Genomic DNA, 16,999 nt, shown 5'->3' with positions numbered 1-16,999 from the left:
GGCCGCAATACTATATTTTTCACTTGTTTTTTAGTTTTTGGTTTAGATATTTTACTAAATATATATATTTATTGCTTAATAAATAGTAAAATCACTTTTAAATGCCTTATAATGTTTTTCTTAATGCTCATAGAAAATATTTTAAGACAAAAAAATTTGCATTTTTTCACAAAAAAACATGGTTTAACACCCACGGGATTTAGTGGGTTTTGCAAATTCGTACATAAATCACTGTTCAATCTATTTATTTTCACATTTTCCTCACCGTGAAGTTTTACCAACAATACCCAAAGTCAAAGAAAATTTGTTGGAAGTGAGCCTCATCGTGAAGTTTTAACAACAATGCTCGAAGTCAAAGAAAATATGTCAGATGTGAGCAGTCATTCTGGCACCTATACAAAAATAACAAGAATTTGAATCATTTTTGTACATTTTTTTTTATTTCTTTTACCACTACAACAAACTATCATATTCATGTTCTCCAAAATTTATTATGATTCATATTTAAACACTTGTAATTAATGATTTCAAACCTAAATTTAAAGATATTAAAAATTTTTTTTTGTGTTAATTTTTCTTTTATCTAAATCTAAAGTATAGATTTCGAGAAAATAAACACTTATAATGTTTTTCTTTTATCTTTTTTTGTGTTAATTTTTCTTTTATCTTTTGTTGTTAATTTGTATCTAACATCTCTATACTGTTCACTTATTTTTTTACTTTTTGACTTAAATATTCTACTAAATATACGCTTGTTGCTCAATAAATCGTAAATCCGCTTCCAAATACATTATAAAGAATTCCTTAATGCTCATGGAAAATATTTCAAGAAAATAAAAAATTTGTATTTTTTACAAAAAACGTGGATTAACACCCACATTTTTCAGTCGATTTTGCAAATTCGTACATAAATCATTGTTCAATCTATTTATTTTTACATTCGCATTACTGTGAAGTTTTGAGAATTAAGGTGAGACTTTACGTTGAGATTCTTGAGTGTCGAACCCCATTTGACGATGTTTTGGGTCTCACTACTATGTTTTTCAAATAATTTTTTTGTTTTCGGCTCAAATATTCTAATAGATATACATTTGTTGCTCAATAAACTGTAATACTACTTCCAAATTCCTTAAAAAGTTTAACTTAATGCTCAAGAAAAATATTTTGCAAAGATAAAAAGTTTGCATTTTTGTTAAAAAAACATGGGTTAGGCGGACTTAGCTTACACAAAATGAGGCGAGCAATGGCACGCAAAAAAGGCAAGCTTCGCTCACAAATGGGGCAGGCTTCTAGCACGCAAAACGAGGCGAGCTCGTGCACAAAAAGTGAGGCAAGCTCCTTGCATGCCAAAACGACACAGGCTCCGTGTACGCAAAAAGGGACTAGCTTCTAGCATGCAAAACGATGCAGACACCTCACATGCAGAATGAGAGAACCCAGGCACACAAGACAGACGGGCTCTACGCACGCAGAACGAGGCAAACTCTTAGGTGCTTAGAAAACGAGCGAAGCTTCACGCACAAAAAAATATATTTTGGAGAACATGAATATGATAGTTTGTTGTAGTGGTAAGAGAAATAAAAGAAAAATGTATAAAAATGATTCAAATTCTTGGGTGTGGCTGAAAGTTACTCGTGACTTGGCTCCCACAAAAGCACGTATAACTTTCTGCCACACCCACAAATCTGAATTATTTTTGTACATTTTTGTTATTTTATTTCTTTTACCACTACAACAAACTATCATATTCGTGCTCTTCAAAATATACATTTTAACATCTCTATATTGTTCCCTTATTTTTTTACTTTTCGACTTAAATATTTTACTAAATATATACTTGTTGCTCAATAAATAGTAAATTTGATTCCAAATACATTATAAAGATTTCCTTAATGCTCATGGAAAATATTTCAAGAAAAAAAAACTTTGCATTTTTTACAAAAAACGTGGAAAAACACTCACAGTTTTCAGTCGATTTTGCAAATTTGTACATAAATCACTATTCAATCTATTTATTTTCACCTTCGCCTCACTGTGAAGTTTTGAGAATTAAGGTGAGACTTTACATTGAGATTCTTGAGTGTCGAACCCCATTTTACAATGTTTTGGGTCTTACCACTATGTTTTTCAATTTTTTTGGTTTTCGGCTCAAATATTCTACTAAATATACATTTATTGCTCAATAAACTGTAAAACTGGTTCCAAATTCCCGAAATAGTTTAACTTACGACTCTTGAAAAATATTTTGTGAAGATTAAAAGTTCGCATTTTTGTCCAAATGGGTTAGGCGGGTTTGATGCACGTAAAACGAAGGGGATTCAATTTACGCAGAACAAGGCTAGCAATGGCACGAAAAACAACGCGGGCTCCACTCACAGAAAATTAGGGAGCTTCTGGCATGCAAAATGAGTGGACTCAGCTCACGAATAACAAGGCGAGCAATGGCACACAAAACAAGGCAGGATTCCCTCATAGAAAACAAACAGGCTTTTAGCATGAAAATCGAGGTGAGCTCGCGCATGAAAAACGAGGAGGTATACGTTGCACAAATTGAGGTTAGCCCCGCGCATGAAAAATGAGGCTGGCTCTGAGCACTCCAAAACGATGAGGGCTTTGTGTACGCAAAAAAGGGCGGGCTTCTAGTATGTAAAACGATGCAGACACCTCATATGCAGAACGAGGTGAACCCAGGTACACAAGACTAGACGGACTATGCTCAAGTAAAACGAGGTGAACTCCGGGTGCTTAGAAAACGAGCCGGGTTCCATGCACAGAAAAATATATTTTGGAGAACATGAATATAATAGTTTGTTGTAGTGGTAAAAGAAATAAAAGAAAAATAATCAAAACTGTATAAAAATGATTCAAACTCTACAAGGTGGCAGAAAGTCACACGTGATATTCTTGATGGTGGAACCCGTTTTTGACAAATGTTTTGGGTCTCATGACACACCCTGACCCAGAATGTCCACTTGGACTCCGAATCGAGTTGTGCTGGTTGACACCTGGAGGGTGGCGAAGCCATAAAGTGTAGTGTAGTGGAAAAAAAAAAAAAAAAAAAAAAGATGTGAATAAATTTGAACCTAAAAGTGCCTAGTCAAAAGAGTACGCAGGTGAGCGAGATTGAACCCATTTCACACGTGATGTCAGAGCATAAGACAGTATAGTAAATAGGATGAGAGTTATACCACTGAAGATAACCATCTCCTGAGATTTGCCAGAATCCTCGTTTACACGTAAGCACAGTTACTAAACCTAGAGGGGCGAAAAACAAAGTTGAGTGGGGTCAGAAAATAACGTTTTGTAAAAATCTTTTCAAAAACATTATAACTCCTCGTTGTAAAATTAAGTATAGTTTTCAAAATATATGCGTACTACGTATAGTAAGAAAATACTTACCGTAGCCTGCAAAGTCTCAAGAAATCAATAAGGCACAGCTATCGCAAATAAGCACAAGGTGACCAATATCACATAACCTCGTAATATGTAAACATAACATAACAAATGCTCATCGACACAAGCTGACACATGAGTCAGAGTTGCCTAATGCAACATGTACGATAGGACTGGGTGTAATAAATGTGCTCTAGTAATACAATCACATGAAGGCCGACGTCGAAGCGCGGTCACATACAAGTCGGAATTGCCTAATGTAATCTGTATGACATGACTGGCACCTAACTTGGATCCAAGGCAAGTGAACAGTGTGGATGTGAACATACAAGTGAAAAACTGGCCCTGACCCTGGGCAAAGTACTAACACCGAGGTGCAGCAATGATGAGTAGATGACATAAATAAAATCGTGCCACAAAGATTCGATAACTCTAATCAACGTAGTAATAATCACAACTATAAATATAATATCATGATATCTCGTGCATACCTGTGAACCTATAGGGCATAGAATAATTCCCTAGGTTCAGTCATTTCACTACTTCATGTAATTTTAGTCTAAGTAAGGCATATGTAGTAAATTCTTTTCGAAGTATGATTGGAAACTAGCAGGTATGCGTACACTTATAAAAAGAAATGACCCACTTACAGTTACGCAGTCGAAATGAAGCCTCCGAGGCTTGCTTGACCCCGTACGTTCTCGGGATACGTTTCCCCTATATGTGAAATTACTAAGATCCAAGGGCACAGTTGTGTTCGTGGTGGTGAAACAAGTTCAATGGTGTGGTTTTCAAGCCACGTTTGAGTGTTGTGAGGATCGTTTGAGGGAGTTGCAGGAGAGAAAAAGAGTTCGGGGAGAGAGAGAAGAGAGAGAGAGCTTCGGTGAGTTCTAATTGGGTGACAGGTTTAAGGGTGATAACTAATTGGGTGGATGAAAAAGGAAGGAAAGAGCTTGATTGGTGGAGAGGATTTTGGGGAAAGTTGATTGGTGGTTTGTGTGAAGAAAGGGGACCGGATCCACCAATTAAGGAAGGGATGGGTGGATTTTGTACAATTTTTAATGTACAAAATATGCTTCCCTATAGTTAACGTACTTTAACAGAGTATAACTTTTTCGTTATAGATCCGATTCGAGTCTAATATGCGCTCATGCGTTTGTAGTGACGAGTAGTAATTTAGTACGAAACTAAGAAAATGAAACTGAAAGCCAAAAACCACGTCCACGTCAGATTGCACTTTTGCCAAAAAGGGTAAAATCATCAACTCACACCAACGGAAAAGAAATTACAGTGAAAAGTAGGGACGGGTCGTCACATCTCACTACTATGTTTTTCAATTATTTTTTTTGTTTTCGGCTTAAATATTCTAATAAATATATATTTGTTGCTTAATAAACTGTAAAACTGGTTCTGAATGTCTCATAAAGCTTTCCTTAATGCTCATGGAAAATATTTAAAAAATAACCAAAATTTAGACCTCTTATAGAATTATAGTCATCCTTTAATTTATGATAATTATAACCAAAGATTAATACGTAAATACTAATATACCCTTAAATAACTAAAAACTATTCATACATCTCCTGCAACCAGCAACCACACACCTCCTCGACACCTTTCACCGACACAACCCCTCTTCCAATTTGTAAGCAGGCGCAACCTTGTGTTCGTAAAAGTCGCCACATCGATCACACCTCCAGTACAACTCCATAGATCTTCGACTCGAATCCATAATATCCGAGCAATAATCCAATTTTTTTCAAATAAGATTTCTCGTATTCTACAATTTTCATATCCAAATCCAATAAATAATCAAAAAGTTTGAAAACAAGTTGGATGAAACCCAGAAGATGAAAAGAGGGTTACGTACTGGAATTGTATCATCGTCATTTTAATTTTGGAGATTGATCCAACGCTTGACGAATGCAGGTTTTAGTAAAAATTGTTTGTTGTTCATTATTTTTTTGTGAAATTGTTGTTGGATTTGTATTGCTGTTCAATAATGGAGTTGGAGATGAAGTATATTTCTGCAGTTCTATTTTAAATTCTCTTTCTTGTCTCTCAATTTTCATTTTAAGGGTATGTTAGTACTTTTATATTAAAATTTAATTATAATTATCATAAATTTAAAATACTGATTATAATTCTATATAAGATCTTAATTTTGTTTAATTTTTAGCAAATTTTCACAAAATCTTCCGTGAAAATAAAAATTTTACATTTTTTTGACCAAAAAGGTTGTTTGACAACACTTCAATGCATTGATAGCCGGTATACATATTTTATTGGTCAGTCTAAAATCTTTTGTATACCCATGACGATGGATAGATAGTAACACTAGATAACGGTGTTGAATGTCACACTAAAAACATTCCAGCCTTAAGAACGTAATTCATAAAATGAGTATTGAAAAGCATTTATGTATTCAATCCAATCCAATCCAGTTATATCACACTGTTGACAGACACCATAACCATGGCCAGATTTATTCAAACTAAGAAAAAAAGGTATGAAAAATAAATAAATTAACACGGAAGAATTCAGACGCAGCACACAAACACAAAAGTCGCGCAACTCTCTTTAAGTTCATCTCCTCGATACAACGGTATGAATGACTGCTAAATACAGAAGCTGCGTCACCGAAAGGATGATCAAGAAGGCCTCCATTGTTCTCTGCAAGAAAGTGGAGTATGTTTCAATATAAGAAGATTTCTGGAGGAAATTGAATGAGTATTTTAGGGCTGGTTCGATAACTATTTCGTCACAACATAATTTTCATCTTACCAATCGCGAATTTCTGATCCGAAGCTCGATCTCCTTGCAACCGAAGCTGCACGAATTAGGTTAATTAACAGCTGATTAATATAGAGCAAAAATAGTTCAAACAATTGTGTGCAACTATGCATCTGTTATTATGGATGGTAATGACTTGTAAGTACCTCATGGCAAGTAGGGTGAGGGTCCAGGCAATGGTGGCAGCTGTGGCTGCAGACGGCAAGCTCTCATAGGTCCAAGATCGAAAATGGTTGATACCGGAAATAGCTGAAGCTACGCCAACAACTCCAGCGAGCAGAGCGAATGTCACAAAGAACCCGGTAGCAGCATTCCCCATGGGGAAATATATTGGCGAAAAATGTGCCGGGAGATCAAAACCAGGACCTACAAGAGTCTCACTCAGCATTAGCATACAGAGAAGAATTCATACTACGTAAAGTGTAAACAAGAAAGAGAGAGAGTTCAAGTGGTTAAGAGCGTTTACCAATAACAAAACCATGGTCGATTGCTCGGTTCATTGCCCAACCTCCAATGCCCAAAACGATAACATACATACAGAAATTGAGAGCCAAAAGCAGTCCGGCAACGGGTTTTAACTGCTGGTTGGCCATTGTGTAAGATCAAATGCTGTTGGATGCAGAAAGGGTTGTACTTGTTATTGCATGTGTAAAAGCACAAAGAGATGATCTTGTCATATATAAGGAAGGAAGAAGGTTTTGGTTCTTTTCTTGCTAAGGCTGTTGGTTCCAAAAGGGCTAAATGTGTGGGGTTGTAAAGGAGGTAGATGCTTGATGATCAAGGCAAACCAAGCAAGAAATGTCCAGATTCTTACTTGGCTCACATTTTTATGTATTTTTTTAAGGGTACATTCTTCTTCGTCTAGGCTTTGTGCCATTAATTGTTCCTAAGAGAACAAAAAAGTGATATTCTTATCCAGACGGACACATAATACTATTGTCATTTATTTTAATATAAGCCATCGTTTAAACTGCTTTAAATTATAAGGTGATTCAAATTCGAATGTAAAGGAGTAAGTACATTATCCTGGACAAAGGACCTGACCATAACAACAATAAGATAAGAGTGTAACCTTCCTCACAATGGTTAAGGTCTCATTTTGAAAAGTAGATTTAAAATAACTGAAAGCGTTTTTGAAAAAAAAATGTTTGTGGGTCACAAAAGCACTTGAAGTGCATTGAAGTGCTTTATGCAAAAAGCACATAACTGGTACTTCTTGCACGAAGCACTTTTAGTATTTTTTTAGGATTCATTTGTATTTTTACTAAAGAATTGTTGTAAAAACGTTTTCACCAAATGAACTTTCAGTTATTTTAAAAATACTTCCAAACGAACTCTAAGTTAGTTAAACTTCAAGAATCAAATTAGAGAAAAAATATCACACTTATTTATCAGGTGCAATCACCTATTTATCTTTAAGTGTTCTTTAACTATAAAACTTATAAAAAGTCATTTCCGCATTAGTTTTCTCCTTCTGCAATTCTCGTTTAATTTATTCAATTAAGAAGCAGGTGAGCGTGGATGGGGAGAGATTTTTCAGTGTGATCGGCACACGATGTGGTACATCACGTGTTACCATACAAATGGTGAAATATGTGTATTAAAAAATTAATAACTTAAAAACTAAAATTTCTCACCACTTATATAAAAACATGTAATGTACCATTTGCTTTCTCGTCGTAATAAAAAATTTCTCGTGCATGGGAATAGAAAAGCGTGTGTGAAAGTCCAATGTCAAGGGCAATAAACTCTCCACACGTACAACACGTTGCGTTTGGGCCTTTTAGTGAACCGGAAACCACCGCCCAGACCCTCTCCCACTTTAACGTTGGTTTTCTATACACCGTTACCGATTAACGGTCATGCTAAGAGTTCCCGCCATTTTCCAAAGCCTCAGAACCGTACAGTTTCCACTTCCACTCTCCATTTCACCTCCGATTTCCACCAAAATCTTACGAAACTCTCTGAATGCTTGGTGGGTTTGATGAATTACACCAAATTGACCACCCCATCTCACAAATCACTGCTCTCCGATCACCTAAAGAACCAAAATCTAGACCAAGCTCGCCCTTTTTCCCAGTGTTGATTTGTACACCATGATGATCAAGGGGTATGTGCAAATACGCAGGCTGGATGATGCCCTCAATCTGTTCTACGAAATGCCTGAGAAAGATACGGTCTCTTGGAATTCGATGATCAAAGGCTGTTTGGATTGTTGGGGATTTGAGCAAGGCTAAGGAGCTTTTTGATGGAATGCCTGGAAAGAGCGTTGTTTCTTGGACGACGATTATGAATGGGTTCTTGCAGTTTGGTGAAGTTGAGATGGCAGAGCGGTTGTTTCGTGAGATGCCTGTGAGGGATGTGGTGATTTGGAACTCGATGATTCATGGATAATTTAGTAATGGAAGAGTGGAAGAAGAAGACGCTAAGAAGTTGTTTAGAGTGATTCCTTGTAAGAATGTGATTTCGTGGACTTTGATGATTGGCGGGCTTGACAGAATTGGGAGGACGGATGAAGCTTTGCTTTTTGAGAGATGATAGGTTCTGATGTACAACCTACTTTGACAACATTTGTGTGTGTGGTGACAGCTTCTGCAAGTTTGTTGCGTTTGGATTTAGGTGTTCAGATTCATGGTCAGATTGTCAAGTTAGGGTACTGCTTCGACGAGTTTGTAGCTGCTTCACTTATAACACTCTATGCAAACTGCAAGCAAACGGAGAATTTGTACAGGGTTTTCAACGAGAGCTTGCATAAAAATGTTGGACGGCTCTTTTAACAGGATGTGGTTTGAACTGTCAACACGAAGATGCGTTGAAGGTTTTCAGGGACATGATGAACTCGGGTGTCCTTCCCAATCAGTCTTCTTTCACTAGTGCTTTAAATTCGTGCTGCGGATTAGAAGATCTTGATCAGGGCAAGGAGACTCAAACGGCAGCTGTTAACGTAGGCTTTGAAACGGATGTTTTTGTGGCCAATGCACTTATCGTCTTCTATACCAAATGCGGAAGCATGAATGGTGGAGTTTCTGTATTTAAGAGAATTGGCGACAAGAATATTGTGTCAGGGAACTCAACCAAAGTTGGATGTGCACAACACGGTTGTGGAATGTGAGCTTTGACACTCTTTAACCGGATGATACGCACAGGTGTAGAGCCAGCTGAAATAACATTCACAGGGCTGCTTTCTGCATGCAGCCATTCTGGGATGTTGCAGAAAGCAAGACACTTTTTAAAATTTTTCTCTGTTGAGGTGAAACTTGAGCACTATGCGTGTATGGTGGATGTCTTAGGTCGATGTGGTGAGTTGGAAGAAGCAGAGGAGCTGATTAAGAACATGCCTGTGCAAGCAAACAAGAAGGTATGGCTAACTTTACTTAGCGCTTGCACGATGCATTGCAATTTTGATGTGGCTGAAAGAGCTGCAAGACGCATTGAAGATTTTGACCCGCATTGCAGTGCTGTTTATGTTTTACTGTCTAATTTATATGCTTCTGCAAATAGATGGAGTGATGTCTCGAGAATTCGAGAGAAGATGAGACATTCTAGAACTGGAAAACAACCTGGTCGCAGTTGGGTTACTCAGTGAGCAAATTTATCAGAAACTGGATCGGTTAGAAGGAAGATCGAAGGAAGTTGGTTACATTTTCGACCACAACAAAGCCTTATCCTACTAAGGGAGGACAGCTGTATGAATTTTAAAACGCTATTGCGCCTATCTGTTGTAATTCGACTGTCATTCTGTAAATAGAGGCTGAAATATTAAGGTTTCAACTGAATGTGAAAGCAGCCATGCTTAAGAAATTAGGCACGACTTCTCCTTCAAATAGAGTGTATCCACCGTGTTGTGTGACCGTTGTATGTCACTGAAGCTCAAGAAAAAAATTTATAGGACGGCAATAAGGCTGGCGATGCTGTATGACACGGAATGTTGGGCAGTGAAGCATTGTACATAAAATGGGTGTAGCGGAGATGAGGATGCTTCATTGGATGTGTGGGCACACGAGAAAGGATAAAATTAGGATGAGGATATCCGAGGTAAAGTAGGAGTAGCCGAAATTGAACGAAAGATGAGAGACAATCGGCTACAGTGGTTCGGACATGTGCAACAAAGGTCTACTGACGTTCCGGTTAGAAGATGTGACTACGGGGATAGAGGTCCAGGGCTGAAGGGGTAGAAGAAAACCTAGGAAGAATTTGGAAAAGACTCTAAGAAAAGACTTAGAGTACTTAGATCTAACGAAAGACATGACACAAAACCGAGCACAATTACGTTCTAAGATTCATATAGCCGACCTCATTTAGTGGGAAAAGGCTTTGTTGTTGTTGTTGTTGTTCTCCTTCACCTCTTCTCCCAACCATTGACATGGATTTTCAATCAACAGCTTAGCTTCACCCTCCAACCTCGTTCAACCCTCTCAGTTTTTGTCAAATCCAATTTCAGTTGAACCCTAAGACGTACCGAATTATTACCACAAATGTTTTAGGTTTCTTAATTTAGTTTGAAGGGATGACTTTAATATTTCCACGTGAGACTCACATGTGATTATTTGACGAAAGACTAAGAAAAATTTGGATTTTGACCGCAAATTGCTAATGAGACTCAATCAATACGGAAGTTTAATTAACAACTTTTGCCTTGTTAATTTTCACAATAAATATATATATATTTTAAAATTATTTGTGTGAACTTTTTGAGACAGATTTGACTGGGTCTTTCCTTGTTGTTTTGTTCCAAACATGATAATAGCCTAAACAAACAATTTACCTTATAAATCTCTACTTTTGGGAAATATTGTTACAAGATCGCATAAAGAATTTAGAAAAATTGGAGGAGCCAAAAAAAAAAAAAGGAGAATTAAATAGCAAAATTGATATTTGCTTTCAGAACCAAACGGGATCGTTATGAGAGTGGTTATATAATTGAAATTTGAGTTCTCGCAGCGGAGATTGTCAATGGCGAGCCGCGCTACCATCGACCGCGCCGATCATCATGCGACGGAGAGCCACCACACCGATGCAGCTCCTGAAATCGAAACCAAAGACCTCAATTTGGTCCTCGAAGACGATAACTCGAAAGCCACAGACTTCGACAAGTCGGAAGAACTCGAAGCTGATGTTGAAGAGAAGGTGTTCGACATAATGCCTGAGAGAGGAGATGACAATACAAGCGAGAAGGGGGTTTCTAAACTGCTTGCGGAAATTGAAATGCTGGATTCGATGATAGAGAAGAGCACGGTTGGGTTGCTTGATTTGCAAGTAATGAAAGAGGAAATGGAAGCGCAGGAGAGAGAGATGGAGTGGAAGATGAGCGAGTCACTGGCATTGAAGACGGCAATGGAGGAGCTGAAGAGAAAGAAGAGTGAGGAGCTGGTGGGAAAGAAGAAGGCGGCGAGTGGATGGTGGAAGACAAAGTGGGCTCTGCCTGTGGTAGCGTTGGCGGCGTGTGCTGGGATCGTAGCTGCTGTGGTTTTGGCTGGAAATGTGAAGGCTGACAGTAGAAAGAAAAACAAACCAAACAAGATCAAGACATTGTAAGTTGATCAACGTAGTGTTTAGCCTTTTTTTTTTAACAACATTGTTTGTTAATAAGATTTTTCGGCTTCTTTGAAGGTGAGTTTGGAGACATAGGGCTGGTTTGGTATTATTGTGCTTTGAAAAAAAACTATTTTTACTGTGTTGTGAGAATAAACTCATTTTTGTTGCTTCACGTTTTAAGCTTTTTTTTCACCCAAAACTGTGAAAATAAGTTGTTTTTAAGTGTTTGCCAAACAGCTTTTTGAGCTCAGCTTTTTTTTATACCCATTTTTTATAAAAGCATCTCAGTACCAAACCAGTACTTCCCGCCTATGGATCAATTGACATTTTTCCCAAATTTTACGCGAAGAGGTCTCGTTTTGTGGCTTCAATATCATTTGATTAATCATCATGTAGTAAATTAACAAAGCTTAAAGAACAAAGAACAAAGTGTGGACTTGCAAATTTAAGCGCTAGGAGCACTGTATCGAGCTTCAACAAGTGTGCCCTCGAAGCACGATTAATAATCCTTTTGCCAAAGTCTCGTAATGGACTTTCACATGAGAGTGCGAAACTCACTGTTTATAACGAATCTCACTCTTTTGTGAGAGTTCAGACTCACACAACGAACTGTCACAAAGAGCGCTTGTAAGAATGTGTTTGTGACGAGTCGTACTCTTTGTGAGAGTTCGAGTTGGTACTGAAAATAAGACCCCGATCACAAATTCATATGGTTCTTATAAGAGATGAAAATTTGATTGGAAAGAAGAAAATGGTTCTTAAATCCAAAAAAAAAAAAGTTAATCTATTTTTTTTTTTTTTTTAAGAAACACCAACAATATGATCCTGTTTTGTTGAGAAAATAAGTGTGAGTTAGGTTCATGAAAAAAAGATAAGCCTAACAGTCAAAACCCCAAACAGACTATAAAATTTACTCAACTAATTGATGAATGAGAGGAGAGGTAAGAGAGCAAAATAAATGATGGCAAACTTCAGAAAGTTCGATGCTTTGACCAGGATTAGATGATGGTCATAAACAATATTATGATCATGCTAATAAGAAATGAGGCGGGGGAGGAAACCAAAGAATGACGGGATGAAGGTTATATCTAGATTAATTATCAATAAAGGGTTGATTGCACGTCTCGTTTTCTGCTTTCAACATACCAAGCATTACCAACCAATATCTCTCTGAATCGAACATACACTCTCCCAGGCTCACTCTCTCTCAAACACCTTTTTCTTAGCAAACCCGAAATTTTCATTTCCACACCCGCCGCCATGTACTTCTCGGAAAAACCTCAAGCAATCAAATTTTATATATTTCACTACCACGCCCACCGCCATGTACAAAACCTCAAGCAATCGACTTCTATAACGAGGAAGGCAGCAGGGACCTGATGATGGAGGTGGTGGTCTTGAACGAGGACCTCTACCAGTCTTAGTCTCAATCTCAATCCTAAACTCACCGATGAAGTGAGCCGAGACTTGGGTGTAGGACGAGACCCGAAGACTGATGGCCCTCCGCCCACAAGATGGACGGCTTGTTGAACACCTCCAAGTCAAACAAGGCCTTGTAGGCCCTTGTAGAAGCAGATTTTGGCAAAGATAAGAGAGAAAGGGTTTGATGGGGGAAAGATGGGAGATAAACAGTTCGATGGGAGCAGATATTTTTAATGTCAACACTTGAAATTAGATGTTTGCTAGGCTTAGAAAATGCAGCATAAACCAAATGTAATGTAGGTGCCCAACCCGGGAACTGAAGAATTGTTGTTTTTGTAGTCATTAGCTAATATTTGGGGTTTTAAAAGTTATTTTTCCGTCTCCTCTATGTTACCATTATCTAGCAATGACACATGCATAACTAAGAAATTTTACACAACGGCAAAAAAAATTCAAATAGACATTAGTTGTTGTGACGAATGTATACTTCAGAAGTACAAAATCTACAAACATTATCGGAAGAACCACAATAAAGAAACCACCATGTACACACACACACATATATATATATATATATATATATATAAAATAACTGAAAGAATTTTGATGAAAATATTTTTGGTACCAATTCTTAATAAAAATAATGAATCCTAAAATCTACCTGAAAGGTGTTTGAAACCCAAAACATTTTATTTAAAAGTACTTTCAGCCATTTTATAAGTAAAACTTGGGTGCAGGGCAAAAACTCGCATCCAAATTAAGGATCATCATCAGCGCCATTGCATTCAAAATTTAGCAACATTGTCCATGTCAATTTCGCATCGACCATCGCAAGTTTATTTGTACTTTGTACAGCAACGAGTGACTTCAACTTCGATGCCCGATGAAATACGAAGATGCTGAATTTCAAATGACACTCCGGCCTAACATTCTACCAGAAATAATCCGATGGTCGGCGTGTTCAAAGTATGGATTACAACTCGTTATAATTTCAATAAAAAAAGATGCTCACTACAAAATGTAGATACAAGCCTCATTCATCTTCCTGGCTGCGCAACCTGGCCAACTTGTTCGTAACAACAACATCAAGCTGGGCGGCTCTCTCAACAATTTCTTTCCTCTTCCTTGTGGACACATTGTGTGCAATCTCGGCGCAGTAGGTCCTGATTAAGATGAGGTGAAAAGAAAAAACAATGCAAATTAGAAATGTTCTGTGAAAACAAAATCTGAAACTAAAGAAGCACAAAACAAAGGTCTTCAGTATACCTATTGTGCATCATCAGCAGTTCGAGCTCCTTGACGTTGTGCACAACAAACTTCTTGAAATGATTGGGAAGATAATGACGGGTCTTCTTGTCTGACCCATAACCAATGTTGGGCATGAGAACACATCCCTTGAACTTCCTTCTAACACGAGAATCAATACCCTTTGGTCTTCTCCAGCTGGGCTGTCAAATAAAAAGTTGATGAACATGATGATTAGTCAGAGTAATGTACACCACGGCAAGAAAAATAACCGACTAATAAACAATGTAGCACAAAGTAAATGTTTGCAGGGTTAAAGTAACAGAAAGCCGTTGAGAATCAAAGCTAACTGTGTCGCAAAGACCTGTAAACTTCTATGTACGCCCTGTTAAACGAAATGTCCAGCCACAGATAATAAATCTGGACATCAGATACCATGGGCAAACAACTCCACAGCAATACGTATTCACACAGACGACCACATATTAGACACAACAGGAGCAAGAAATCACAAATGAGAATGAACTAATCGTTCAAACTGCAATCTCAGTCGAAAGATGGTGATTTTAACTTACTAATCACAGAATATCATTAACGTTAAATATTCGCATCACAGATTGCAGACTTACTTCCAAAAAGATACAACTGAAAAGTTATTAATCCTAAGCAAACAAAATAAATTACTGAAATGGTAGACGAAAATGGGAATGCAACGTAGATCAGATGGTAGTGCATGTAAGTATTCATCATTCAAATTGCAGAATAGATGGGTACAAATCATCACTTCTTGCTGCATATCCCAAAAAACTGAAACCCTTTTGTTGAACAAACAAGTAAATTCAAAATAAAAAGATAAAACAAAGTGAAATTGACCGAAACAAATTCCAAATATTACCCACAAAAAACCAATCAAATGATAAAAACCCAGATTTTTATAGCTTAAAATGATCAGACAGTCGATCACTGATTCACCCCATTGCACCTTAAGACGCAAGTAAGACAGGTCCTAATAGCTATCCTCATATCCATCAAAAACCAAGTTCAAATAACGAAATGGTAAACATAATACCGCTTCGACACCGCGAAAAACCATTGTTCCATATGTTTGGATTGAAATTTTAGAAAACCAATTAAATGGATATATAAATCTATACAAAAAAAAAATGAATTACCCAACTAAATACATGACAGAATGGAATCAGATATAAGTATGTCTATCACCATCTTGCATCCATTGTAAAATGCAAGTAAGACTGGGGCGACAACAGTATCATCATTTTCTCCACATAAATCGACACCAACACAAAACAAATATTCAAAAAAAATCAGAAAAAAAAAATGGGGACGAAGGATTATATTGGTGTTATACCTTGACGGAGGCCTTGCGGTCGCTCTGGGGCCTCTTGAAATGCTTGACCCGCTTCTTCACGATCGATTTCTTCAGCAACGGCACCGCCATTTTCACTTAACTCCTGCAAATCCAAACAACAGATTAAAATTGCATTAGTTAAACCCTAATGAGATTCAAATGAGATATATACAGGACAGATCTGTAAACCTAAACGAGAGCGGCGGAGAGAGAGAGAGGAGAGGCTTACAGTGTGTAGGGTTTTGCTGAGCTGCCGAGCTGCGGATTGAAAAACTGGTGACGTTGTTTTTATAAGCGAAGAGTGGAAGCTATTAGGGTTGCTAGGGTTTTGTGACTTGGGAGGTGGACTGAAATTTGGTGCTAATGGGTTAACATAACCCTGGTTAAAAGATCTGGGTTTGAAAACTGGGCCTAAGCCTACCACTCTATCAAAATGACTGAAAAAGTTTTTGGTGAAATTGATTTGAGTTTCCAAAACACCTTAAGTGCTGTATAAGGGCCCGTTTGGATGTGTTTTTAAAATGGCTGAGATCGTTTTTAGAGAAAATATTTTTGGGTTTCAAAAACACTTTAAGTACTTTTCTAGTATTTACTTGTATTTTTATAAATAATTGGTTTCAAAAATATTTTCACCAAAAACATTTTTAATCATTTTAAAAACATATTCAAATAACCTCTAAATGAGAATTTTATAACTTGTAAGTAAATATATATTTATTCACATAAACATGACCGTAGCGGCTAGCCAAATTAACTGGAGCACTTTGCTCTCTCCTCTGCATCAAAACATAATCTTCTATTCTATTAAGAGAAGAGCCATTGTAAAATTTTTTTTCCATTTTTTTTCCAATTTTACCCTTACTTTTCAATACACAATATTGACATGAGGAGGGTAAATAGTAATTTTGTACCTTTTGACAAAATGACAATCATATCCCTTTTTTTCTTTTTTTTTAAAATTACAATCATATCCTTATTTTTCCTATTTTACCTTACTTTTGATACACAATATTTACATAAAGAGGATAAAAAACAGTAATTATGTAATATTAAGATAAAATATGCACTTAGTAAGAGAAATTGTCTTACCATTATTTTTTCATACTCTTTTTAAAACTTTAAAAACTAATCATACCCCTTAATAAATAAATAAAACAAAAAATAAAATAAAATTGTTCACATATTCAAAATGTACGCTCATCGACTAGTATATATTTATCCGAACATAACATAACATCTACA

General features: G+C 36.9%; 3 protein-coding genes and 3 non-coding genes across 6 annotated transcripts; 1 reads left to right on the top strand and 5 right to left on the bottom strand.

Annotated features, from left to right (window-relative positions):
* Window positions 1–5,793: 5,793 nt before the first annotated feature.
* LOC103951228 (membrane protein PM19L) lies at window positions 5,794–6,877 on the bottom strand. The gene is made up of 4 exons (XM_009362540.3): window positions 6,653–6,877; window positions 6,333–6,552; window positions 6,178–6,223; window positions 5,794–6,066 (listed from the first exon to the last, which is right to left on the bottom strand). Exons 1-4 carry the CDS (start codon window positions 6,777–6,779, stop codon window positions 5,980–5,982), a joined length of 480 nt encoding a protein of 159 aa, XP_009360815.1. The 5' UTR covers window positions 6,780–6,877; the 3' UTR covers window positions 5,794–5,979.
* A 1,405-nt stretch (window positions 6,878–8,282) lies between these two features.
* Window positions 8,283–9,772, top strand: LOC103951334 (pentatricopeptide repeat-containing protein At5g46460, mitochondrial-like). The gene is made up of 5 exons (XM_048591319.1): window positions 8,283–8,363; window positions 8,494–8,550; window positions 8,814–8,918; window positions 9,005–9,294; window positions 9,382–9,772. The coding sequence occupies exons 1-5, from the start codon at window positions 8,283–8,285 to the stop codon at window positions 9,770–9,772; spliced, it is 924 nt and encodes a 307-aa protein (XP_048447276.1).
* Window positions 9,773–13,900: 4,128 nt separating this feature from the next.
* LOC103951232 (60S ribosomal protein L32-1) lies at window positions 13,901–16,136 on the bottom strand. The gene is made up of 4 exons (XM_009362545.3): window positions 15,987–16,136; window positions 15,758–15,860; window positions 14,410–14,591; window positions 13,901–14,306 (listed from the first exon to the last, which is right to left on the bottom strand). Exons 2-4 carry the CDS (start codon window positions 15,845–15,847, stop codon window positions 14,177–14,179), a joined length of 402 nt encoding a protein of 133 aa, XP_009360820.1. The 5' UTR covers window positions 15,848–15,860; window positions 15,987–16,136; the 3' UTR covers window positions 13,901–14,176.
* LOC125480507 lies at window positions 14,928–15,010 on the bottom strand. Its single transcript, XR_007260866.1, has one exon. It is a non-coding gene; the product is annotated as a small nucleolar RNA Z196/R39/R59 family (small nucleolar RNA).
* On the bottom strand, window positions 15,103–15,179 carry LOC125480506. The gene has a single exon (XR_007260865.1). It is a non-coding gene; the product is annotated as a small nucleolar RNA Z195/SNORD33/SNORD32 family (small nucleolar RNA).
* LOC125480511 lies at window positions 15,584–15,669 on the bottom strand. Its single transcript, XR_007260870.1, has one exon. It is a non-coding gene; the product is annotated as a small nucleolar RNA U31b (small nucleolar RNA).
* Window positions 16,137–16,999: the final 863 nt, after the last annotated feature.

Source organism: the organism of the source record quoted next, unplaced genomic scaffold (genome assembly GCF_019419815.1).
Source record: "Pyrus x bretschneideri cultivar Hongxiangsu unplaced genomic scaffold, Pyrus_bretschneideri_v1 Contig33, whole genome shotgun sequence".
Taxonomy (NCBI): domain Eukaryota; kingdom Viridiplantae; phylum Streptophyta; class Magnoliopsida; order Rosales; family Rosaceae; genus Pyrus; species Pyrus x bretschneideri.
The sequence above is the reverse complement of the archived record's forward strand: the minus strand, read 5'-3'. Positions and strand labels throughout refer to the sequence as shown.

Bases quoted from the DNA above. Each gene is read 5' to 3' on its own strand.
- LOC103951228 (XM_009362540.3), bottom strand. From the start codon at position 6,779: ATGGCCAACCAGCAGTTAAAACCCGTTGCCGGACTGCTTTTGGCTCTC. The intron at 6,224-6,332 runs GTACTTACAAGT...TAATTCGTGCAG, and splicing joins CTCACCCTACTTGCCATGAG to CTTCGGTTGCAAGGAGATCG. The intron at 6,067-6,177 runs GTAAGATGAAAA...ACTTTCTTGCAG, and splicing joins GGATCAGAAATTCGCGATTG to AGAACAATGGAGGCCTTCTT.
- LOC103951334 (XM_048591319.1), top strand. From the start codon at position 8,283: ATGATGATCAAGGGGTATGTGCAAATACGCAGGCTGGATGATGCCCTC. The intron at 8,551-8,813 runs GTGATTTGGAAC...TTAGGTGTTCAG, and splicing joins AGATGCCTGTGAGGGATGTG to ATTCATGGTCAGATTGTCAA. The intron at 8,919-9,004 runs GTTTTCAACGAG...GATGCGTTGAAG, and splicing joins AAACGGAGAATTTGTACAGG to GTTTTCAGGGACATGATGAA.
- LOC103951232 (XM_009362545.3), bottom strand. From the start codon at position 15,847: ATGGCGGTGCCGTTGCTGAAGAAATCGATCGTGAAGAAGCGGGTCAAG. The intron at 14,592-15,757 runs GTATAACACCAA...TTTATTTGACAG, and splicing joins ACCGCAAGGCCTCCGTCAAG to CCCAGCTGGAGAAGACCAAA. The intron at 14,307-14,409 runs GTATACTGAAGA...CATCTTAATCAG, and splicing joins CTGCTGATGATGCACAATAG to GACCTACTGCGCCGAGATTG.